General features: G+C 35.1%; 2 protein-coding genes and 1 pseudogene across 2 annotated transcripts; 2 read left to right on the top strand and 1 right to left on the bottom strand.

Annotated features, from left to right (window-relative positions):
* Positions 1–465: 465 nt before the first annotated feature.
* Positions 466–7,117, top strand: LOC120137921 (annotated as a pseudogene).
* A 214-nt stretch (positions 7,118–7,331) lies between these two features.
* On the bottom strand, positions 7,332–8,646 carry LOC120137920 (stress-response A/B barrel domain-containing protein HS1-like). Its single transcript, XM_039153558.1, has 2 exons — positions 8,463–8,646; positions 7,332–7,655 (listed from the first exon to the last, which is right to left on the bottom strand). The coding sequence occupies exons 1-2, from the start codon at positions 8,600–8,602 to the stop codon at positions 7,466–7,468; spliced, it is 330 nt and encodes a 109-aa protein (XP_039009489.1). The 5' UTR covers positions 8,603–8,646; the 3' UTR covers positions 7,332–7,465.
* Positions 8,647–13,415: 4,769 nt separating this feature from the next.
* LOC120137956 (endoglucanase 25-like) lies at positions 13,416–16,657 on the top strand. The gene is made up of 6 exons (XM_039153592.1): positions 13,416–13,885; positions 14,148–14,458; positions 14,540–15,001; positions 15,548–15,683; positions 15,777–15,949; positions 16,070–16,657. The coding sequence occupies exons 1-6, from the start codon at positions 13,510–13,512 to the stop codon at positions 16,469–16,471; spliced, it is 1,860 nt and encodes a 619-aa protein (XP_039009523.1). The 5' UTR covers positions 13,416–13,509; the 3' UTR covers positions 16,472–16,657.
* The last annotated feature ends 10,150 nt before the right edge of the window (positions 16,658–26,807 follow it).

The raw sequence follows: 26,807 nt of genomic DNA, 5'->3' as shown, positions 1-26,807 counted from the left end.
ACAATTTGAAAGTTGAGTTAAATCGAAAACTTTTAAACTTTAGCACCAAAATAAGAGTGAGAAGATAATTAATTGAAAAATGATGTGCTTTACCCATAAAATGCAATGCTATTAAGTTTTTAACAACGATGTATTAAAATGAAACAAAAACTAAATGTTAGGTATGGTTTTAAAAAAATCAAACTTTAGGTACTAAAACGGACTACAACTGATAGTTTAAATACTAAAGCGAAATTTACCCTAAAAATGGTCGACCCGATCCAACGTAAACACTCATGGACCAAACCCGGTCATTGTCACTTCGGTTTGACTATGTAATCAGAATTCGGAAACTCGAACCCCTCAGCCTCCACTCCACTGCTTCACTCTCTAAATTCTTAAAACACCAAAATCTTTCCTTCCCATTCTTCTCTCTCTCTTCAATATCCTTCTCTCTCTCTTCAATATCCTTCTCTCTCTCTTCAATATCCTTCTCTCTCTCTTCAATATCCTTCTACTTCTCATTCTCTTCATTTGCTTCACTACCTTCCCCTTTTGGTGATTGAACTCCCAAGGATTTATTACTGCTGCTGAACCCAAAACCCCTCAATAAACCCACACTCTGCAGTTATGGCTTCCGCTTCAGGTATTTTCCTCTCCTTTTCTTTTCTTTTCAAAATGTATCTGGGTTTTGAATTTGGGATTAGTCCAAATCGAATTCCTGCACCTTGGATGAAAATACTTTACTTTCATTTGGTTTTTAGAGTTCAAGGTTTCTTTTTTTTTTTGGTGTTCTTGTGTTTTCGATGAGCTATTTAGTTTCTAGGTCTTGTCTGTTTGATACCCAGTTTTTGTTGGTTTAAAAGTTTTATGTAGGTATTAATCATATGTTTGTGTTTGTTCTACGTGGATTAGTAATTTTAGAATGGATTTATTGCATTTGTTTTCTTGTTTTTTTCTGTTAATATCTTTTAGCTAATTAGATTTGGTAGTTAATTTATGTGAATTTACTCAATATCTGAGTTGTATCTGCAGGGACTTTGTGTGAAACTCGTGGTACTGCAAGTGAAATTTCTAGGAGTGGGAGAGATCTCAACACAGAAGATTGTGATTTACAGGTTACATCGCTGTACAAGAAGAGAAGGATATCTTCAATTTCTGATTTTTTGCCATATGTTTTGAGAAGGATAGAAGAATCTTTACCTAGTTTACATTCCCCTGATTATTATATGGAACCTTGCTTGAAATATACAGTGAGAATGGAACTCTTGTATCCTGGTTATTGCAGCCGAGTTTCGGATTTTGTGGTTGGAAGATTTGGTTATGGGTGTGTAAAATTCTTTGGGAAAACTGATGTAAGAGGGTTGGACTTGGATCAAATTGTGAAATTCCATAGGCATGAGGTGATTGTATATGAAGATGAAAGCAACAAGCCCATGGTTGGTCAAGGGCTTAACAAGACTGCTGAGGTAACTTTGAGACTTCAAATTAAAAATTTAGACTTGGCCACTTGGGTAAGCAGGAAGTAGATGCTATTGTTAAGAAATTAAGACAGAGGAGTCAAGGGGCACAATTCATTGCATTTGCCCCTACAAATGGTGATTGGAAATTCTTGGTCAACCATTTCAGCAGATTTGGGTTGAGTGAAGATGATGAGGAAGATATTATTATGGACGGTGCAACAGGAGCTGTACAAGATCCTGGGATAATGGATGATGGTGGGAATACTGAGGTTAATGAAGATATGCAATTGGATAGTAATGGATCATTGCTTTCTCATTTTCTTCCTGCACATCTCGGGCTGGACCCTGTGAAGATGAAAGAAATGAGAATGTTGATGTTTCCTGCTGACAAAGACGAGGAGCTTGAGGATTTTAGAGGGACAGGTTCTAATCAGAAACAATGCCTTGTGAAAGAATATATAAAGTCCTCTTTGAATAACTCTAACCTGAAGATGGCCAATAAATCTAGTCCACCTGTTGTGCGGAAAACCCCTGTTGCTTTACTTGTGTATAACTCTGGTACTTTTGATTCAAGCTCATCTAGAACCGTTCTGATGACACAATAAAATAAGTGTTTGCCACTAAAGATCACTAAAAGGGAAGGTTTCAAGCTGGACATCAAACAAGAGACACCTGTCACCGGAAGCCATTCTCACAATATAGTTGATGCAGCATTGTTCATGGGTAGGTCATTTCGTGTAGGTTGGGGCCCAGGTGACATTCTTGTTCACTCTGGTGCACCTGTAGGTAGTAATGATGCCCAGAGAGATTATCTTCTGTAATCAATGTAGAAAAGTGGCAATTGATAAAGTAGTTAGAGATGAAAATAGTAAAATAAAGAAAGAACTTGTTGACTTTTCTTTTGATTCCCCATTGAATCTTCACAAAGCTCTAAATTATGAAGAAAAAGCAGTGGAAGTTGAATCCTTTCAATTGAAACTTCTGAAGGTTGTTTCTAATCGCGTAGAGCTTTCTGACATTTGTAGGAGCTATATAGACATTATTGAGAGGCAGCTGGATGTTCCTGGTTTATCTTCTTCTGCTCGCTTGGTTTTGATGCATTAGGTGATGGTATGGGAATTGATAAAAGTTCTTTTTTCAGAAAGGGAAACTACTGGTCAACTGAAATCCATGGATGCTGATATTGAGGAAGATATGATGCAGGATATCAAGGAAGGTCCTCCAGAAGTTGACTTGGAAGCACTTTCTCTTATTAGGAGGGCTCAGTTTAGTTGTTGGCTGCAAGAAAGTGTATGTCATCATGTACAAGAAGTAAGCTCAGTGAATGATTCAGGTTACTTGGAACACTTATTCTTTCTCTTGACTGGGAGACAACTTGATGCAGCTGTGGAGCTGGCAGCTTCTAAAGGAGATGTTAGACTGGCTTGTTTACTGGGCCAGGCTGGTGGATCAAAAGTTCATCGTTCTGATGTTGCAGGACTGCTTGATATTTGGAGACGTAATGGTCTGGACTTCAATTTCATTGAGAAGGAAAGGATTCGGCTTTATGAGTTGCTTGCTGGTAATATTCATGGTGCTTTGTGTGGTATTAACATTGACTGGAAGAGATTCTTAGGATTGTTAATGTGGTATCACCTACCTTCAGACACTGCATTGCCTGTTGTTTTTCGAACTTATCAGCACCTTCTTGATGATGAAAAAGCTCCATTCCCCGTTCCAATTTATATTGATGAAGGATCAGTTGAAGAGAAAGCAAATTTGAGCAGAGTGAAAATATTTGATCTTTCATACTGTCTTTATCTTACCTTTAGTTAAGGAGATTTCATCACTCTTCTCGGATAGGGTGCACTCAGTTAGATGGATTCCAAGGGCGTGTAATGGGGAGGCTGATAGTTTAGCAAAGATGGGAATTGGTTGATTTTTAGGCATTATCAGTGGGTTTTATTGTTTGAGTTTTTCGGTTTTTGGTTGTTACTTGAGTGGTTAAGTATGTTGTGTTTTTCAGATTGGAGTTTTTGTTAAACATTATGTAAGTTCGTATGAGTAATAAAAGTTTTAAGGCACTCTTCCTCCCTCTGCAGATTAAGGAGCTGATTATCAGACTCCGTTAATCAAGGAGGAGGTTTGTAATGAGGCCTGTTATTCCTATAAAAAAAAAATACTGTCTTTTGCTTCTGCATGCCAGTGAAGATAGTCAATTATGCTCTCTGAAAACGATGTTTAGCACCTTCTCTTCAACACATGATCCACTTGACTACCATATGATATGGCATCAGCGTGCTATCTTGGAAGCTGTTGATGCTTTCAATTCTAATGATCTTCAAGCTCTTGACATGGGACTTATATCCCAGTTACCATGTCAGGAGCAGTGTCATTGGGCTATCTATGTAGCCCTTCACAAGTCCTACCGTGATGATTATCCTTACCTTCAAGCTATTCTTATCAGGGAAATTTTGTTCCAGTATTGTGAATCATGGAGTTCACAAGAATCACAGCGCCAATTTATCGAGGACTTGGGTATTCCATTGCAATGGTTGCATGAAGCTATGGTATGTTATTGGTTTTCTTGATGATTTGTTCTTTGTGCATCTGAAGCCTTTGTATTTCTCTTCTTGTTGGTCTATCCTGAGTGGTATTCTATGCTAAAATTTGGAGCTTTTCTGGTAGATTAGGTGCTCTATTTGGGTTAGATCTATCATTAATTTAGGTTCTTTGCATAGTGGCATATTGTCAGCATTCCGGTTGGAAAGGATCTTTGAATCTCATCCTTTCTTTTCTTTCTTCTTACTTTCTTTTTCTTTTTTGAAGATGAACTCCTTTTAGAATTGCTAGTCATCTCGATTGTCCTGCTGTATGCTTGATTCTGTATGTGTCCATGTGTAGATGCATGAATGGAGAGAGAGAGAGGGGAGATGGTTATTTAGAGCTCTGAAATGTTGGGTGTTTTCTTTAAATATCATATTTTTCTTTGATTAACTCCTTTTAAATAACTAGCACTTTGGATTTTTCCTGCTGCATTCTCATCTATGTATTTGTGTCTAGATGTGGATGTATGATATGACAGAGAGGGAGAGAGCTCTGAATGATTCTTTGGAACTCAAGTGTTGTTTTCCAATTGAGAAAATTTTCCTCTTATGATGCAGGCAGTTTATTTCAATTACCATGGAGATCTGCCAAGGGCTCTTGAGCACTTTCTGGAATGTGAAAATTGGCAAAAGGCTCATTCTATTTTCATGACTTCAGTTGCTCATGCGTTGTTCTTGTCTGGTATGATCTTGCAAATTAAGTAATTCATATATGCCTTGTGAGTGTTTATCCTGTTATCATTTTCCTTTTCTATTGCCTTGTGGATGTAACTTGAAATCAAAATCATGGTCTTCACTTTACTTTTCCCCAGTAAAAAACATAAAAAAAAAGCATGATATAAATTATACCACATCGAAAATTTAACGATGATGCGACCTCCTGAATTTATTTGGTTTAGACCTCAATGGAATTTTATGTATATTATGGATATGGTGAAACACAATATTTCATAGCAGGACAGAATTACCTAGGAATCTTTATTTCTATCTATATATACAGTTACTTCTTCCCACCTCTAAGAGTTTCCATTCAGTGTTGTAAAACATTTACTAAAAGAAAGTTCTGATACTACCAGTAAAATGATGTTTTAAGGGGAAAATAGGTTATTCTTGAAAAACTTTATCATTCTGATTAAGTTATGCAATCAAGGGAGTATAGTAATTCATTCTATGAATTTTCATATTAATATATTAGAGCACAAAATCCCTTGTCCATGCATTGATATGTCTTATCACGTGGGAGGTGGGTGACTCGCTATACTCTTTACTATTTTGAGACTGAGAATCATGTAGATTATGCATGCTAATTATGACTAACACTTAGGGTCAATTTTAGTCGTTTAAATTTGTTTCAAAAACCACTCGACTTTTTTCTTCCTTTTCCTTCATTTGGTGGTATGGGGAGTTGGGGGAAGTACCAATGTTGGATTGAAGAATGTAATGCACAATTTTGGGTCACCGAAGAATTGATGAGTCAAATACAGTTGATATAGTTAATCAACGTCTTATGTTTTTTCTTCAATGCAGCCAATGACTCAGAGACATGGAGGATTGCAACATCAATGGAGAACCACAAGTCAGAAATCGAAAATTGGGATTTGGGAGCTGGAATTTATATTTCATTCTATGTGCTAAGAAGCTCATTACAGGAGGATAACAATACTATGGCTGAATTGGTAAGAAAATCGTGCAATTTATTATGGCCATAAAATCTGGATCTGAATATAAACTGTATAGCTTGTTGGATGCTTCATTTATTAGTGAACCATATCATTGCTGTTATTGTGAACACCGCTTCCTGGTCATGTGGTCATGCTGAATGCTATCCTTAAATGCTTTTGGAAGAATTTGCTTGAAAGCTGCATTGCTGTTAAACTAAGTTGCATGCAAAATATTAATTCTATTAACATAAATGGTGGAAAAGTTTAAAGCTTGTCAGGCGAGAAAATATTGCTAATCATTGACTGTGTAATTAAATCATGATTTACTTTTCAACATTTGGAACCGGCTGGGATATAATGTTGCCATTTTTCTTGGAATGTTTCTCTTTTTCTTTTTTCCCCCTGCATCTTCCTGCTCGCTTCGTAATAGATTAAGTAATTGCCCCCCTTAAGCTGTTGAACCAAATTTGTGGAATATCAGCACACTTGATTTTTGTATTTCCTTTACAAGTGAATGTTTGTGAATTTTTCAGGATTCCCTTGACAGCAAAAATGCAGCTTGTAAGGACTTTCTTGGCCGTTTGAATGAGTCTGCAGCAGTTTGGGGTGGCAATTTACATGTTGATGCGAGGTATTTATGTTGATATCTCTTCTTATGAGTGTGAATATATCAAATGACTAGCTTAGTTAAAACCCCAATTCCCTGTTGAATCAACTGCTTAGTTGGATCATTTGCCATTGATAGGTGTTCTATGTGCCTCCTTATATCAAATGACTAACTTGGTTTCTGCCACCTTGGTGTTATTCATTTTGAATGTAGAAATCTCAATTACCTGCTCTTTTTTCCTTTCAAAATCCGAAATTTCCTTGATTTTGTTACTAACCTTAAATCGGTTAATAGCCCCCCCCCCCCCTTTACTTCCTATTAATGTCATGTTCCAGGTATCATCACGGAAGGGTCAGTATTCTTTTTTTTTTTTATGTACTAGATCGATATATTTTACACTCTGGGGTCTTGATCTGTAGTGTGATTGGATACCTGTTTATGTGAAACTCTGGTGCAGGGTGGCTTATTCAAAGATGGCGGATGAGATATGCAATTTGCTGCTTTCCGATACTAGTGGAAGTCAAACGCGTGATGACCAGTTAAACTGCTATGATACTGTCTTCAGCGCCCCCCCATCCCGGAAGACCTTCGATCAACCCATTTACAGGATGCTGTTGCAGTTTTCACTTGCAGTCTTTCAGAAGTGTCAAGTTAGTTTGTCTAGCTAACCCTGCTTTTGTTCCTATTGATGCTTGAATTGTGATTTTGTCTTGGTGTTAGGTTAGTTTGGGTTGGGAGCTTGATGTTGTAAAACTTGAACCTTAATTTCGTACCGAACTTTAAAATTCATAATTGTCAAGTTAATAGATATAATTACACACCCAAACAGTTCACATTATATAGATTTTGACGTCTATATTAAACTTTGTTCATATCACTTTGTAAATAGATCGAAAGTGGAAACTTGGTGTAAAGGCCGAGCTCGAAGTCGATCTTCCTCTTGCTTCGGTGAATCTAGCGTAACCATCGAAAGACGATTGCAACAAAATAATCATGTGCTTTTAGAACAGAACCAGCCTAAATCGATATGCATATCACACAAGATCTCCATATGTCTCTCTTATTCAACAGACCCAGACATGATACCAGAAACATAAAAACGAACCAGATTCGGAAACAACAATGCAGGACAAATACCAAATCCAGACAATAATCTTTATGTTTTTCAAGTTAGAAACGAACAATAGTGGGCTTGTAGTCAAATACAATGACCTTGTCCAAGGTGGGCAGGAACAAGTTTGCAAATTCCACATGAGCAGGATGAGCTATGTATTCTGCAACCCCTTCGGTACTCTCAAATGTGGATTCAAACACATGAGTGAAACCTTGATGCATGTTCTCAATACTAACATCCTTGCCCCTGTTTCAGTTGAAATGATTATCTTAGCACCACACCAGCCAGTATCTTATTATTTGTAAAGTCCACACATGAAGGTTTAAGTCTATGTAGGGGTGCTTAATGTGTTGAGTAACTCGTGAGTTGTTCGAACTTGGTCAAATTCAGTCAATACTTGATTTTGGTTGACCCGACTTGAGATCTTAACGAGTTGAGTTGAGCAATGTCTAACTCGAATCGATAAATTCGCAAACAATTCGTTAATTTTTTATATATAAATTTTTAGTAGTAACCTTAAAAAAATTATTCAATTAAAAAAGCGGGTCTAATTAATAATTACTAATAGATAATAAGAAAGATAATAAATTAATGATTAATTATTACTATTAATTTTCTAATAAATAAAAAGAAAGTAAATTTTACTTATGGTTCAAAGAACAGATAAAAATTTTGGTGAGCTTAACTAGCAACGAGATGAGGAGTAATTTTTTTAATAAACACAGTCGAACAAAATTTTAGTGAACTTACCTGGCAACAAAATCTTTTTTAACGAGCACAAGTCAAACACTACTCATCTCAGGATCAACTTACCCAATAAGCACCCCTAAGACTCTGGATCATATCAATTACAACTAGAGAAATGGCTAAAACCAGAAGTTCTGGCAAGGGGTTTCAAGGGACTAAGATCCAAAGCAAAACCACTTGCTGCAGTGGATCTGAAACTTATCTATAACAAAACCCAGAATTAAAATTAAAAATAAATGGTTTGATGGGGTATCAAATGAAAAAGAAACCCAGTGAGTGAAAAGGGATAGCATCAGCAGAGCATACCAGTGGAAAGCTTTCATGGGTTCAATGAGGTTAACAAGATTGGCATAGCCTTTGATGAGTTCTTCGATCTTCCCAGGTGTTATGTCATCTTTGAACTTCGCCAACAATATGTGCTTCACAACTCCTTTTGCTTCCTCCATTACTTGTTTCTAATCAGTTTATGGTTGAGGTTTCACGTCTCCCAACGCAGCGTTTGTGGGGAGTCGTGCAGATCAACTATTTGTCACCATCGTTTTATAGGTCAAACAAAAACTTTTAGGCCTAAAAGAACACACTTTTAAGCCCATTTTTGTGTTATAAAAACATGTTGGGTTTATAAGATGATCATATTAAATTGAGTTTTGCTCTACATGAAGTCTTAGTTGATTTTGATCTTAATTCATTAATTTCTTTTTGCAAATCAGAATTTTTTTGACAACCAATAAAACCATGACAAATGTCATTGTAAATTTAAAAGTTAAAAGATGTGAAAGAAGTTGAAATATTTATCATTTTAATCTCACTTGTGAAGAAAAAAATTATGGTGCAGGTTCGCCTAATAATAATCCTTAAAATTATTAAATACATCGTTATTAATATTATTGTATTATATTTACATTGAAATAATGACTTCAAATTCTGGGCTCTAAATTTTCCGTTATCCAACATCTTGATTCTCCACTAATGCCGACTAGATGGATAAGGTATCGCAAGTACGTGATCCGGCGTAGCAGCAACTAGGCCATGCATAGGATATGTAGTAGTGCTTTAAAATTTATAAATGAAACTAGCAAATCAAATACCATCCTTCAACATACCCACCGGCAAGGTAGCCCCGGTTCGGAATTAAAGCTGATTGTAATAATAAACACAGGGCTGAACAAGCATACTCCTTACAATAAAACAACACACTGCCCTTTCATTCTTACAAAACTCGGTCAGGCATTTCCGGAGCTGTTAAATGATGTTTAATCAGCTACTTACTTTGCTCTCTTCGGCTTCTTACCATTTTGGCTGCCCACTGCTTGCTTGGATGTCTTTGCAGCCTTTGCTCGTTTGTTACTGGCTCTATTTTTTACCTTCCCGGCTTTCTCTTTCGGATATTGATCATCCTCTCCACTGACAGAATCATCTTTAGTCTTGACCACTACAATCATCATCGTCGTCGTCATCACTCTCCTTGGGTTTTCTTTTTACGGTAGGTTTTTTACCACGACCTTTAGGATTCCCCCCTTCTAGATTTGGTAATTTTAGTGGTTTCCTCTTACTCACTCGTAGGTTCGTTGCCAGCGCCTTCTTCTTCTTCATCTTCATCATTATCCTTGGCCTTACCTCTTTTTCTCTTTAAAGCCTGCTTTCTAGGTTTACCTGCTGCTTTTGAAGCTGATGTTCCACTCAACTTCAGAAACTCCGGCAGATACGCTGATGTCTATACCAGAAACATGAAACAGTTAAAAAGCAATTGATGGACCGACGGATTCTATTTTAGAATGACCTACCCTGCCACCAGCTTTGATAAAATCTATTTTCTTCCCTGTCATTAGAAGGAAGTCCATATTATTTTCTAGGAAAAAAATTAATTTTAAAAAATAAAAGGTAATGCCTGATAAACATGAATGGAAATGTTCATAAATTGATATCAATCAGAAAACAGTCACACTGTTTAACGACTGAAAATATCTTTTTACATAGCCAACATAAAATCAAGAAATAGATGAACACTAATAACATGCATGTTGTGCACGCATAAAAGCTGACACATGCATTTAGAAGGAAGTTACCAGTTTATCCAATGAAAGGAGATAATAGATAATGCTAGACGACACATAAAATTCAGGAGCCAGACCATCAGCAAAAGCCTTGCCGGGCTTCTTTTCGCGAGAATGAAATATCCAATTACTAGGGAACTGATTACTATCTGTCCCAACTTCAACTGCTGTTTCAATAACCTGTAAAATCATTTTTTTTCGCATGATTATCAGTTTGAGAGGTATCTTACCGTTAATTTTTCCAGACTTTTTACCCCACCGAAAATGAAACAACCAATCAATAGGAAAACGGCAGCTGTCATCGTCGACTTCGACAGCATACTGAATAACCTACAGATATTTATTAGCCTTATATTTTCCATGAAGAATGCATAATTATAACAAACATTTTTACCAACCACAAGATGGGTATACTACGGTGGTTTAGGCATGTTCTTAGGCGACAATCGTCGGATGCAGTCAGGAGGGTAGAGTCGATTACAGTCGACCGTGTTAGAAAGAGAGGACGACCAAGGAGAAAGTGGGAAGACTACTTGACATCTGATTTTAAGGATTTAGCCCTTACCGAGGGCATGACCTCTAATAGGAAAATATGAAGACTTAAGATTACGGTAGCTAAATAGTGCGTGTCACATCCATAGAGTGTATCTTCTATGTCTTATTTTAATACATTTGTAGTAATTTCCATGACTACTACTTTTTATACGTCTCTGTAATTGGAATGTAGGGTAGCGGAGTAGTGTTGTCTTAGATTAGGTTTTAACCCATTTGACTTTATTCTTTCTCGTTACTTGCTATCGTTGACTTCACTTCTGTGTATCCTTCTTGTCATGTTTCCTCTTTTTAAATTTTGTCAGGTCTTACGTTTCTGTCTATATGCAGAGATTTTTACGCAGAGACTCATTTGCAGGGATTACTTCCCATTACAAACGCGTATATAAAGACTACATATAACGACTGTTCAACTATGTATTTATATATTTATTTATATATGCATTTTATCTTTATTTTTATTTTTCTGACGGCCGGAGGTCTTCTACGGAAACTGCTCTCAACTTGACGTTGGGGGCAGCCTACTACCCTACCTACCCTTACCCCATTGCATATGGGAATAGAGTTTTGTTGTTATTGTTATTGTTATATAAGATGGGTCAATGGTTAGTCGGTTACCTCCTTGATGCACTTGTGTAAAGTTGCAAAGTTTTCCATGGACAGGGTGGAAGAAACCTGCAGAGGATGAATACTTGCCTGCCACATGGTAAATTATGTGATAAACTTGCAACAGCTTATAAATACATCGAGTCCAAATATCAGCCCATTCAATAAATATATTTTCTATTTCTCATCTCAATAAAAGTAAATTCAAACATCAATCTTCAGAGGACTGATTCTGGAAGGCTTGTATCTTACCATGCAGCCATACTCAACTCATCTTGTGAAACTCTATAAAAAGCCCTTCACGTGAATAGAGTTACTGATTGTGGAAGGATAAGTTATCCCCCCACCCCAAAAAATAAATCTTCAACCCCAAAATTAGAACTCCTGAAGTTGGTTACATATCTGGTTGGTTGCCCAAATACATGAGCAATCGTTTTCTTCCATATACTTGGTATACATTTTGATAAATTTAAGGGGACTGGAAACAAGAAAAGAGTACAATGTATAGCATACTTGAAATCTATTTTTGAAATCCCACATTCTAAAACTTATACTTAGTCATCAAAATGCATTAAGATGATGTTGTGTAGTCAAAACTTGTGTGTGTGTGTGTTTTTCAACGAGCATGTGAAGGGATTTTTTTGTGAGTTATGGTTAGATGTAAATATTAGTTTTCTACTTTAACACTAAGGGGCTATTTGGTTCAAGGATTGTAGAATCCCACATTCTCATGTTTGGTTGGCCGGGAATCTCATTCCCGGTAATGTTTTATTACAAATAGTAGATTTTGGTATATTACCGGGAATGTCATTACCTTCATTCCCTTAAGTATTGTAACATTACCGGTATTTTGGACTAAAATGCCCTTAAATTTTTATTTTTTTCAAAAATATCCTTCTTATGTCATTGAATAATAAAAATTCTACGAAGGTTAAATTACAAATTTATCCTTAAATTATTTTAGATTTACAAAAAAAATCTATAATTAAAATTTTATATAAAGTTTAGGGGTTAAAATTTTATAAAAAAAAATTTTACCCTTTCATTAAACTTTTTTTATATTTTTAATTTTGTAAAAAAATTATATAAATATTATGAATTTAATTTTTTAAAGAAAATATATAAATATTTTACAATTTGTAATATTATACAAATATATAATAAGGACAATTTGGTCAAATATACATTCCAATAATCTTTTATTCATTTAACAAAACATGGTAATCTTACATTCATGCTAAACCAACCAAACACAAAATACAACATTCTCAGTAATCCTATTCCCTGGTAATCTTACATTCCGTGAACCAAACGTACCCTAAGGGGCTGTTTGTTTACCTCTTAATGGAACCATTCAGCGCTGAATGCTGAACCGTTCAGCATTCAGCGCGTTTGTTTCGCACCTCTAAATGATTCAGTGCTGACTGATTCAGTAAAACAATGTTGAATGATTCAGCACAGAAGTACATTCTGAATGATTCAGAGCCAATAAACAAATAACATGTCACATTCAGAGCTAATTCATCTAGAGCCTCTGAATCATTCAGTATTTGAATCATTCAACACTTAATCATTCTGAAATAAACAAACAACCCCTAACTCTAGAATCCTAATTTGTAGATAATACAGTCCCTAGTCTATCATAAACTCTTTACAAATACTTGTATAAAAACTCCCCTGTAAAACTCTGATTGTAACGCGAAATACAAAAAATAATTTGTTTTTGAGAAGTTCAAATCTACACGGAAAAAACGGGAAACCCCACTCTTCAGAATTGAAAATACAATTTTAGAAAAGTAGCAATACAAGAAATGGTCGCATTATAACAAGGACTAAATCCAAAAAAGAACATAGTATAAGGATGTTTTATTGAATTGAACCAAGATAGAAAATTATGTTACTATGTTTGGAGTCGGGAATATCCGAGCCAGCTCAGCGTTAGCTTAGCATCCAATCTGAGTCCACCTTTTCGACTCATGAAAAGCAATAAAGCACAGAAGATGAAACCAAAATCGGCCACTCCCAACTTACTACATCCGTTCCTTTTTAATCAATCGCCATCTTCCTCTCATTTTGAATCGGATCTGTCGGTGCTGCCACTGCCATTGTTGTCACTGTGGAAAGAGTTCATCAAGGCGAGCATGTACGGTAGAGATCCGTGGGGAGGTCCGTTGGAAATAAACGCGGCGGATTCCGCCACCGACGATGACAGGAGCAGGAGTCTGCACGACGTGGACAGGGCCGCGCTGTCTCGTCCCTTGGACGAGACGCAGCAGAGCTGGCTGCTTGGCCCCAGCGAGCAGAAGAAGAAGAAGAGGTACGTCGATCTCGGGTGCATCATCGTCAGCCGCAAGATCTTTGTTTGGACGGTTGGGACCTTGCTCGTCTCCGGCTTTCTCGCCGGATTCATCACCTTAATCGTGAAAACGGTTCCGCGTCATCACCACGGCAAGCCTCCCCCCGATAACTACACTCTCGCACTTCACAAGGCGCTCATGTTCTTCAATGCTCAGCGTTGTAAGTTTATATTTCAGTTTTAGCACGGAGGCAAGATTTTATTCTGATTATATCAGAAATTGAGGTGTTCTGAAATTACAAAATGCTAAGAGTTGCGAAATTGGTTTATTATTAAAAGATTTAAAGAAAATATTTCAACTATATAGAATTGTTGTTTATTGGTTAGATATGATTAAATCCATGCTTTTTAGAGTTTAATATTGTAATAGTGTTAAATATATAATAATCATGGTAATACTCTACTTTATAAATTGCACTGTAGCGGGGAAGCTTCCCAAGCATAATAATGTGTCGTGGAGAGGAAATTCTTGCCTCCATGATGGAAAATCTGATGGCTCCTCTACAATTAAGGATCTGGTCGGCGGTTACTACGACGCTGGAGATGCTATCAAGTTCAACTTCCCTGCATCTTTTGCCATGACCATGCTGAGCTGGAGTGTCATTGAGTACAGTGCGAAATACGAGGCTGCCGGGGAACTTGATCATGTTAAGGATATTATCAAATGGGGTACTGATTATCTGCTCACGACCTTCAACAATTCAGCTGATAAAATAGATAAGATTGCGGCGCAGGTATGGTTATGCTGGTACTATTCCCTATTTCACTTTTCTTTGTCAATCCTCTATGCTAATTGTTATGTTATAAATTCGTAGGTTGGGGCAGGAGATACATCTGGGGGCAGTACCACACCAAACGATCATTACTGTTGGATGCGCCCTGAAGACATTGATTACCCGCGTCCTGTCTACGAATGTCACAGCTGCTCTGATCTTGCTGCCGAAATGGCTGCTGCTTTGGCGTCAGCTTCTGTTGTTTTCAAAGACAACAGGGCATACTCTCAAAAGCTTGTTCATGGTGCACGGACCCTCTTTGAGTTTTCCAGGGATCAAAGAGGCAGATATAGTGCTGGTGGTTCTGACCCTGCCCACTTTTATAACTCTTCCAGTTACTGGGACGAGTTTGTTTGGGGTGGAGCCTGGTTATACTATGCCACTGGAAATATAACGTACCTGAAGTTGGCTACTAAACCTCAACTTGCCAAGCATGCTGGTGCTTTCTGGGGAGGCCCGGATTATGGCGTTCTTAGCTGGGATAACAAGCTTGCTGGTGCTCAGGTAACTTTATGCTGTTTGTCTGCTAGTTTGCACCTTCTGTTGCTGTTTAGTTATTTGATGTAAGGCTTTTTTTGGTGAAAGTTTGCTCTGAATTTATATGTTAGGTTTGGTTTGCTGCACTCTGATATTCAAATGCAATTAGGATTAATTTTCTCGATAGAATCAATTAGATTTGTGTCTACCATCTGGAAAATTTTCTTCCAGTTTTCTCTCCTAGTTCATTGTAGTAAATGTACATCCCAGTTCTTGTTTCTTTGTCATTGTTTGTCTTCTATATCAGGCAGTCTCCACTGTAGTTAATTAACCATTGATTATTTATTTCCTGGATCAGATTTAGCTAGCTTCAAGGCTGTTAAAGTTGCTAATTATACTTCTTAGACGTATAAAATTTTGTTAGTGTGTTTTGTTTGCGGTAACAAGTTGTACATTTACTACCTGTTACAATCTGCCCATATAAGGTTTAATCACTTTTTTCATTGTCTAAAGATAGAGCCTTGTGGAAGTATCTTTTATATTCACTGATATAACCAATGTTTTGTGGTTTAGGTGCTTTTGAGCCGGTTGAGATTGTTTTTGAGTCCTGGATATCCGTACGAGGAAATATTGAGAACGTTTCACAACCAAACCAGCATAGTTATGTGCTCATACCTTCCAGTTTTTACTACTTTTAACAGAACTAAAGGTAAAATGTCCTATTTTTTTTTACCGTGTCATGCTTAAATGTGTTGGCTATATATTTTTGTTTTGACCTTTATAACTTTGGACATTCCCACAGGAGGTTTGATTCAGTTAAACCATGGTAGGCCTCAGCCTCTGCAGTATGTTGTCAATGCAGCCTTCTTAGCCACATTGTTCAGTGATTATCTTGATGCTGCTGATACTCCTGGATGGTATTGTGGTCCAAATTTCTATTCAATTGAAGTCTTGCGTGAATTTGCGAAAACCCAGGTATGTTGTTGGTTCTTTTCCCTGAAAGATAGTCGAGGCTAAACGGTTCAGGCCACTAAACCGTGAATCATACCGAGGCCGGTGGCCAATGATTTTGTTTCTTCGATTGTTACTTTGCAGATTGATTACATTATCGGCAAAAATCCTCGGAAAATGAGCTATGTTGTGGGTTTCGGTAACCATTACCCAAAACATGTTCACCATAGAGGTGCATCTATCCCCAAGAACAAAATCAGATATAGCTGTAAAGGGGGATGGAAATGGAGGGATTCGAAAAAGCCAAACCCGAACACACTCGTGGGAGCCATGGTTGCTGGACCCGACAGGTACGATGGATTTCACGACGTTCGCACCAACTACAACTACACAGAGCCGACTCTCGCAGGCAACGCCGGTTTGGTTGCGGCACTCGTGGCATTGTCCGGCGACAAATCTACCGGGATTGACAAGAATACCATGTTTTCTGCAGTTCCACCTATGCTCCCCACACCACCGCCACCTCCGGCACCTTGGAAGCCATAACTATGCATTTTGATCCATTATCTGCTTCCAGTTCGTGTTCTGGAAGTATATTTTTGGCACCTCAATGACCATTAAAGGGAAAGTAGTTCAAAGGGCAAGAGAGGAGATGAGCAATGGAACAACCTGCAGTAGTAAAAGTCTGGTGGTTTAATTAATTATTAGACTGGTGAATAGAAGTAGCATTCAGGTTGTGATCCTTCGAATACGAAACAATGATCATACATGGAAAAGCTAAGAAACTCAGCAAAAGACTCGAATCAAAAATAGATATAAACAAATCTAGTTATATCGACAAATGAATCACAAAAGGGGATTAAATTATTATAAGACCATTAAAAACTGTAAATTAGAGCTTAACGTCATAAGAAACTATCCACAAACGCAAAGTTGTTAATTCAAATTTAATCCGATTGTCCAAAGTGAAGAAGATCAACATGATTAAAAATAAGCGTTATTTTGATCAATTGCGACGTCGTTAAATTCAACTTTGAGAAAACATAAAATAAAAGAAGTGATCAAATGACCGAAAAAGAAGACGTAAAATATGTCACAGATGTATAATTATTCTTACCCTCAAAGGGTAATCTTAAAATAAATATTTACTTTGGGTTAAAAATATTTATTTTATTAAATAAATCTAATTACCAAGTAATCTTTAACCACTATAATTATAATAAAATTTAAATTAATTACCGATTATAATTTAGGACAAATATAACATATTTAAAAAAAAAACTGATAAATTTTGCATTGGAATCCCAGTAAATAAGAGTGAGTTCTGCCACTAGTGATCACACAAATCGATGTTCTTTCCTATGATGGTGAAACCTTTGTTATGATGCTCTTTTATTGTTTCCATGGATAAACATCAATGGAAGATGTGTTGCAAATTAATGATAATAAACCCTAATATGAAGTTGTCGCCATCATCGGAGATAATCAGGAATGAATCGAAGGATGGATAGACCATATATATATATATATTAAAGAAAAGAACATTATCATCACAATCTATAATTTACTTTTAGTATTACAAACATTATCTTAACCCTGCTTTCTTCCTCACTACAACACCACCAATAACGCACAGTACAAAATTTTCATGTCAGCCCCCCATACATTCAATGCACAAAACAAAGTTTTGTACCCACAGATGAATGGAACAAAATCTTCTGAGAGTCAACATTGCTGTCTTGTCTGATCTGACGGTCAAAACTTTGACTTCTCCATTAAAATCCAACGGTGGGTGTGGGCCTCCCAAATCCCATTCTCCATGTTCTTTTGATCCATGATTAATGATGATACACCTTGTCCACTGTGTGTGTGTGTTTGCTTTGTCGTTTTACTACCAGAAACTACAAAAACGCAATGTAATGTTCACTGCCCTCTTTTATACTGCATTCCATCTGCAATTATGAGTCTGCAACAACATATCTTCAACTAACACAGAAAAATAATGGAGAATATGTTTTGTTTTTTTTCATAATTTTGTTTTATCTTCATATAACTGACAGGTTGTAGTTGAGGGAATTTGATAAAAGGAGTGGCCTGCGACTGACCACATTCACTTCGATGATGTACTATTATTCTAGGGTTGACTGCACCAAACCTTGCTTTTGCAATTATGACTTCAGCAACTTCACCTCTCCCTCCCCATCATTTAACTAAGTTTTTTATTTGTCTAGTGATATTCAATATGAGACATTATATATTTTTTAGGTTTAAATATATAAAAGATGCATAATGTATGACTTTGGTTTAAATTTAGTATCTAACGTTTATTTCGTTCTAGCTTAGTGTCTACGTTTTATTTCGTTAATTAAAATGGGTCAAGCCGTAACGAACCGTCAAGTGACATGTGTCACAATCTTGTAATTTTAAAAACCTTATTTAAAATTAAAAAATTAAAATTATATATATTTTTTAAAAAGAAAACACAAATTTTGAAATAAACCAAAAACTTTAAAAATCTTCATTTCAACCCCTAAACCTACGTCGGCTGACGACTTTTGTCGTCGACTGTTGCGTGATTTAAGTGCTTCGCAATTGGTGCAAGTGTACACGTCGCAAGTTATAGTATATAAAAAATATCGTCTCCACAGAGATTGATATAACTCTGTATTCTAACTTCTTGCACTGTTAAGAAGAAATAAACTGGTAATAGTAGGAGAGTGAATAAACAAATAAAATAAATGAACAAGTAAATAAAAGTATACCAATATCAAGCGAGAGAGCAGGTCAGGTTATCGTGATTAGTGGTGTGACAACTGTTTGGAAAGTCTGAGTAGTTGATTGTCGAGACAACTCCGAAGCAACTAGGTTTCCTCCTTCAAAGCTCGGTAGAACGTTCTTCAATGCCTTCTTGTTATTCCTCACTTCAAAGGATTGGTCAATTGTGCATGCCTTGGTGATACATCCCTAGGATGAAAATCGCGATCCTACGCGATTCCGACGGTCGATCTACTGTCGATCGATCACAATTTCATGGGGGTTTTGGTCTCCGAGGGGAGGGAAGGTCAGGTGGAGTTTCATCGATGGCAAAAGGCGGCTGTCGGCTTGGGTTTAGGGGTTGAAATGAAAGTTTTCAAAGTTTTGGGTTTATTTCAAAATTTGCGGTTTCTTTTTAATATATATATAATTTTAATTTTTTAATTTTAAATATTTTTAAAATTACCATGTTGTGACACGTGTCACTTAAAGGAGAAATCAATGTCGTTGACGGCCCGGGCACCTAAATGAGTAACGGAATGAAACGTTAGGCACCAAACTGAAACGAAATAAACGTTAGGCACTAAACTGGAACCAAAGCCATAGGTTGAACACCTTTCATATATTTAAACCTATTTTTTAAAACAAGATCAAACATTTGAATTTTAATATTATGAATGGTATAAACTCGTTAAAATAAATAATGTGATCGCATTTCATCATTTTTTGAGATTATCTCGTTTATTTGCACTTTAAGCCCGTCTCGTCTAAAGTGTGTTTCGTCTCGTATAATCATGAGACTAACCAATAAGTTTAATTTATGAGTGGACTTCTTTATTGTGTGATTTAGACTATAAGATCATGAGAACAAGATCATATTTTCGATCCAAAAACTTGTACCCTCTAACGGAGTAGGATTAATTATTTTACTTTTAGATTCGTATTGATTTTTTTTTTATCGAGAGATGTCTTCGCGCTCGATCACCATATCATTGTTGATGGTAACATTTGGGATTGTGGCAGCTATAGGTATTTTTCACCCTTTTTGGTATAGACGAAAAGTCACAACCGGTGGTCCATGGTGAAATTAAAGTATGCCAATGTTACCTAGTTTAGAAAATATGAAGACTGTGAGAGAGAGCGCGAAAAGAAGTTGAAGAAGTCCATTTTCTCAGTCTTGATCGATAGGTTTTATAGTGACCCTTACTTTCAGTGTCAGGCCTATGCTCATAATTGGTTGAATATATACGATAATATGACAATATATTTGATTCTAACATATCATGTGGATATACCAAAAGTCTTGTCAAGAGAAGATGATTAATCGGATTGTGTCAAACTCCTAGGGTCTATAGTCAACCAAAAGAACTTTTGGAGGCATTTTTTTTTACTTTAGAGACTTCAACTGTCGGACAAGTTAAGAATGGAGTGTTGAAAAAAATAATAAATAATTGAATAAAATTGATGTCATTTATAATAAGTTATGTCACTTGATGAATAAACTTATTATTTGGTTTAAAGTTGCATACATTTAATTATACCTATTAACTTTTCAACAAATCTCTTCCTTAATTGGTCTTAACTTTTCATCAAAAGATCATAATCTTTTGATTAATTTACTCTCCTCTATATATAGGATAGTTAAGGCACAAATCTTAGAGACACATGACACAAATTACAAAATGCAAGTCTAGAACTTTGGAATAGAAAATCACTTAGAAAATTCTTTCTAAATTCGTTCTTTTCGGTGATAGAGAAAGACAAGATTGTGTTTAATTGATCACTACGCTTGGGCTTACTGTTGTGATCGTTTGTTATTGTATCCTGGGAGACCGATATCCAATGTTACTAAAAGCACCGATGAGAGAACGAATCTGTCTTAAGGAAACTGTACATACAAGCCTCAACAAAATTGATCATCTTCTGTTTATCTAACTCCGCTCATCCGATTTCATGTCAAAATACAAATAAACAATTTCATTTCTTTACTTTAATTATTTATTTAATTTGCTTCGTCCGATTATATAATAATATTTATTTAATATTATTATTTTATGTCTCGGATTAACCATTTTATCTAACATGGAGTAACTTTGGAAGAGGTATAACAACTTGAGATAAAAAAAAAAGAACTTTTAGGATAGTAAAAACTTGATCCTTATTAAGGGTGCTTATCGAACGAGTCTATCGATCACGAGTTGGGTAGTGTTTGACTCGTGCTTGTTAAAAAAATTTGTTATTTTACTCGACTCGTTGCTTTTTAAGCTCGTTAAAATTTTGTTCGATTCGTGCTCGTTAAGAAAACTTGTTGCTCGACTCGTTGCTTTGTTAAACTCATTGCTCATTAAGCCTGTTACCCGTTAAGCTAGATTCTCATTGCTCGCCTCATTGTTCGTTAAGCTCATTTAAATTATATATGAAAAATTAACGAGCTGCTCACAAACTTACGTTAAGCTCATTGAAATTATATATGGAAAATTAACGAGCTGCTCGTAAGCTTATCGAGTCGAGTTGAACTTTGTTCGACTCAACTCGTTAAGGTCTCAATTCGAACTCGAGCTTGAATCAAATATTTAACGAACTTTGACTTATTCGAATTCGAGTTGCTCAGCTGGTTAAGTACCTCTACTCTTCGTATCTTCGTATTTTATGAAGTTAATAAATTAGTTCAAATCATGGTTTTCAGAACCGGACCGGTTAGCGAACCGGCCATGCTACTGGTTCACCGGTTCAACCGGTCCAACCGGTCCGACCGGTCAGAAGAACCGGACGACGTCATAATTATTTAAAAAATTAAATAAAAATACAAAAAATATTTAATAAAAAATAATTTTTTATATCACAAGTCATATTCAAAGCAAGTCATAACATATATAAGTTAAAAACCATAAAATCAAATGAAACAAAATGATTCAAATTAACTACAACATAATATTTAAGGTAAAACATATTAAATAATAAATATAATTATATAACTATAATTAAAAAATAAATTTGGGGCTAAAAAATCATAACAAAATGATATTGTTTGGTTTAATTTTTTAAAAAAACAATCTCACATAGCTAAGAAACATAGAAGAGCATCCCAAAAGTCTAAAGAGTAAAAATATGAAACAAAACAATCACACATGGCTAAGAAACATAGAAGAGCATCCCAACTAACTTCTATAAATAATAGATGTAATTTGGTACTCAAAATCATGAAGCCTTTTGGTGAGCATTGAGTGAACTATTCTTTCACTTCAATCAAGCTCGAATTTTAGGCTTCAATCGAGCTTCTAAATTTTTTTTGAGTTCAAGCCTTTTCGAGTTCAAGTTTCAATATTATATTTCGAGTTCGAGTTGAACTTGATAATTTTTAGCTCGTGAGTTTGAGTCGAGTTGAGCTTACTTTTAAAGTTTTCAAGTTCGAGTCGAGCTCAGCAATACTCGAGTTCGACTTGGCTCGTTTAACAAACGACGTCGTTTGGTTTAATTAAAAAAATGGCGGTTTTTTCTGATTTTTTTCGGTTTTTAGCCGGTCTGGTTCGAACGGTTCAACGGTTCTGACCAGTTCACTAGCAACAGTTCAACCGGTGTAGATTGAACCGGACTAGACAACGATTCTCAATTAAACCGGTTGAACCGACCGATCCAATCTGTTTTTCAAAACAGTGGTTCAAATGTTGGCACACATATATTCCTCGAGATTAAAAATCATGAGAAAATTCCAAGAGTTGTACGGAAAAATTTGACATTCTCTAGTCTTGCCAAAATTAGACAAGAGCCACTTGCCTAGGGATCATACATGAATCTGACACATATAGATTCATGGTCATTTCTTACACCTGCTTTGCGTAGGATGAATAAAAAAAAGTAGGTTTTTGTAGTTTGATGGCAATGAATTTTAGATTGTAACGTTTAATGGCTAACACCAATGGTTTGGCCGGCTCTAGAGCAAGACTACACGGTCACATAGTCCTCAACAGGTCGGTGCCACCGACTGAACCATCAAGTGACTTCTGACAGATTTAGGCCATCAATATATAATGTATGACAATTATATTTATTTTATCAGTCAACCTATAAATAATCAATTATAATTTCATGTTTGACAACACTTAGAGTTATTGTTTAAGTCATCATGTAAGACTCGTGAAAAGAGTGGGGTCTCTTTTCTTCGGGAGCCCTTATTACATCTCTTAAGATGAATGTTCATCGTTGTCTTCGGTCAATCTATTTTATCTTAATTCCCTTCATAGAATTATTAATCGTAATTCTCTATTTAAATCAAAAGAAATAAATGGCACGTATAAAAATATCATAATCTCATTTTTCATTTAGAAAAAGATTTTTCATTTAGAAAAGTTATGTAACGAGTAAAATTAGACGACGGCCACAAGTTTAGGGATTATATATGAAATCGACTCATATAGAGATTGGGAAAGGGGGGATAAGTCCATATGGTCATCCCAATCACACATGCTGCAGTAGGAAGAACAAGAAGAAAGCAGGTTTTTGTAGTTTTGTGGGGGGCAATAATGACAAAAAGTTGAGCCGTGTCGGGACGTGGGCTCAAGAGGCTCACAACATTGGTTGGACGGCTCGAGAGCCCTCCATAGGTCGGTGACTGGCTGCACCCCCCAGAAGCCGTATGGGTCCACTCTCATCTTCTCTTCGGCATTAAATTTTGTGATTTTATCACTGGGTTTCTTTTTGTTTTGTACCATAATCGTATGTGTTCACAAGAATCTTCTTCTGTATATCTGAGACACAGAAACTGGGATTTGAGATATTGTGATGAGTTGCAAATTGCAATGATTTCGGACTTTGAGAACCGCCCAAAGAGTGTAAGCCACTAGTTGCAATAGGACAGACGCGCCTCAACATCACTCCCTTTCCTATGAAATCAACCTGTTACGATTTTTCACTAGTCGAACGATCTCAGTGATAAATAAATTATTGTTAATTTTTTAAGGTCTCGAGTTCGAGTATAAAAAATATTTTAATGTTATATAATTAAAATTTATTTTAAACATATATTATCCTATACTTATATTAAATTATTAAAAAAATACAAAAACCAAATAAATCATTCTACCCTACGGAGGTGGCCCCTCTCATCTTATCTCTTCCGATAATTTCGTCATAATTCTTTGGATATTTTCACTAAATGACGAGTTTACTTATGATTCTTGGGTACACCGAATTTAGCCTCTCCCTTTCATTGTTAAACTAATACGTTTGGTTTCAACTTAAATAAGTTAAAAATCAAGGTAAACAAGATTCTAATCTAACTAACAATTTTTTTTTATTAATCAAATTATTTAATTATTTAAACGATGTCAATCAAATCATTATTCGTTAATATTTAACAGAAAGAGAGACGTGATAATTAACAAGTTTGATATAATTATACACAAAATCTTTGTCTTGAACAGTCGTGCCTTTTATTGATAATAGTATATGTTGATAATAATTTTTTAATATTTGATATTCGTGTCACGTTTAAAGAGATAAAGAAACATTAGTTTCGCATCAAAAATGAAAGGAAAAAAAAAGAGAAGCTAAAATTAAAAAGTGGTAGTACAACCATATCATATCATACACGTCTTATTTAGAAGATAATAATAATCTCATAACACGTAGAATGAAAATAACTTTTTAATTGTTTAATTTCACGTCAAATAAGAAACTCAATTGGTATATATCTAACTCAATACACTGATACACAAAATTGACTTAATCAAATTTGATCACAACCAAACACGAAACAAATTCTAAGTATATAAGTTGTTGACTAGATATTTTCACGTGTGGTTAATTGTTAATGTGGTACGTATCATATCACATTATTATAAAATTAAAATGTGATATGTATTCTGTCACCTAACATGTCATGTCACCATGAAAAGAAAATATCATGTCATTAATTTGATTTGATTTTTAATCAATTAATAGTTTTCATCCAAAATATTTGAAGCGTCAAGATTTAAAATACTCTAAAAAGAATGAAAAGTGAAGTGATAATTTGTACAAATATTGAGAATTAATTTTGTCATTATGCCTTTTGTTTTAATAGGACACGTTTCTATGTCGAAGAAAACAATGGCAAAACATAGTGGGGTCATGGCCTCGCAAAAATTTGAAATATTTAATTTTAGACTCTTAAAATTTTAAAAGTTATTAATTTGGCCCCACAGATTTTTTATAGATTCATATTAAGTTTTAATTTTTTTAATATTCTTAGTTAAACCCCTCCAATAGTTTTTAAAAATCCTCATTAAGTCTCAATTAAAAAAATTAGTGAGACCCCAAATTTTTTAAAAAAAATATATATAAATTGAACACATCAAAAATTTTGAAAATTTTAATTTAAAACTCTAAATTTTTGAAAATTTTAAATTAACCCCCAAACTTTGTGACCAAATTCCGCCGCCGAAAGAAAACGAAGCCGACCACTGCCTTTCTCCCCATTTTGTCGCCATGTGATGTTCGTCTAACAAAGAGAATGAGGTAGACATGCTTTCATTGTTACTCAGAAAAAAATTTAGCTGACCCTTATTCCCATATGTAATGGGGTAAGAGATAGGTAAGATAGTAGGCTACCCCCAATACCAGGTTGAGAACAGCTTCCGTAGGAGACCTCCGAATTATGAAATGCCCTTCATGGGACTCGATCCCACGACCCCAAGATTAAGAACCTTGTACTCTACCAACTGAGTTGGATGGTCATTTCTCATTGTTACTCAGAAAGTTTCTGCAAATTTCCGTTTCTCCTGCAGATAGAGGATCGGTTTGAATGAAGTTTGAAGATTTGGACGTAAAAGAAAATGGGTGTAGTAATGGAGAAAGACAGGAGAGGTCACGGGTTTCTCTTGACCATTCTATTTCTCAATCTCCACCTACCTACTCATCAATTATTATTGTTTATTTATTTATTGAGTTAATTGCATAGTACGTTCCTAAACTATGACTTTCATTTTAAATTGATCCGTAAACTTTTAAACATTTTTATTTTATCCTTGAACTATGATCATCATTCTAAATTAGTTCTAAAATTTTGAATATTCCATTTTCATCCCCAAACTAAGAATCTCATTCTAAATCGGTCCCTAAACTTTTGCATCTTCCGGTTTCATCCCTAAATCCGTCCAAATATGTAATCCATTTCAACCATAGTTTAACCTAAATTTTATTTTTTTCAAACATTTAATAATACAACTTGGCCTAATGATTTTATTAACAAAAGATTTTATTAGTATATACATTTAATTTAGGATAAAATTGAAATATTCAAAAAGTTTGGGACCAATTTAGAATGAAGATCACAATTTAGGGATGGAAATGAAATATTCAAAAGTTTGAGGACTAATTTAGAATGATAATCATAGTTTAAGGATAAAATTAAAATGTTTAAAAGTTTAGGGGCCAATTTTAAATGAGAGTCATAGATTGGGGACGTATGATGCAATTATTATTGTTTGTTTATTTATTTATTTATTTTTTATAACATAAAATTTATTATGTCTATGTTTTTAATAACCCACGTTTATTTATAATATATAGTATAAGTACATAATTTTGATGTTTTTAATATTTTTTTTGTAATTTACATTTAATATAATCTCTTTTAATAATATAATTTTTAACATTTAAATTTATTTATTTTAAATATAATACATCAGTATACCTAAAATTCACTAATATATATAGGTATAATGAGTCAAGCGTTTTGCATACCCTTATTAGAAAGAGTAAATTACCTATTTGGTCACCCACATATTATTTAGTTTTTTAGTCTCTCAACTACTTTTTTTTCTCAAAATCATACACAATGTTACATTTTTGTTCTATTTTTATCATTCACCGTTTGTTGAGTTATCCACACACGTTGTCCATTATCAGAAAACCCTTTTGTTGAAGTTATCCACGAACGCCGTCCATTATGTTTGTTTGTAACATTTTCGTAGAATAATAGAAATATTTTTTGTTGATAATATGTTTTTTTTTTGTATTATCAACACATGTAAGATTTTATGTTAGGGAACAAACTTATAGATTTTTAGGGAATGAAAACAGATTATGAATAGAAAACATAAATAAAATGTCTAAATTATACGAGAATTTAAAATTTTCAAGAGAGACA

Source organism: Hibiscus syriacus, unplaced genomic scaffold (genome assembly GCF_006381635.1).
Source record: "Hibiscus syriacus cultivar Baekdansim isolate YM2019G1 unplaced genomic scaffold, ASM638163v2 tig00110676_pilon, whole genome shotgun sequence".
Taxonomy (NCBI): domain Eukaryota; kingdom Viridiplantae; phylum Streptophyta; class Magnoliopsida; order Malvales; family Malvaceae; genus Hibiscus; species Hibiscus syriacus.
The sequence above is the reverse complement of the archived record's forward strand: the minus strand, read 5'-3'. Positions and strand labels throughout refer to the sequence as shown.

Bases quoted from the DNA above. Each gene is read 5' to 3' on its own strand.
- LOC120137920 (XM_039153558.1), bottom strand. From the start codon at position 8,602: ATGGAGGAAGCAAAAGGAGTTGTGAAGCACATATTGTTGGCGAAGTTC. The intron at 7,656-8,462 runs GTATGCTCTGCT...CAACTGAAACAG, and splicing joins CCCATGAAAGCTTTCCACTG to GGGCAAGGATGTTAGTATTG.
- LOC120137956 (XM_039153592.1), top strand. From the start codon at position 13,510: ATGTACGGTAGAGATCCGTGGGGAGGTCCGTTGGAAATAAACGCGGCG. The intron at 13,886-14,147 runs GTAAGTTTATAT...ATTGCACTGTAG, and splicing joins GTTCTTCAATGCTCAGCGTT to CGGGGAAGCTTCCCAAGCAT. The intron at 14,459-14,539 runs GTATGGTTATGC...ATAAATTCGTAG, and splicing joins TAGATAAGATTGCGGCGCAG to GTTGGGGCAGGAGATACATC.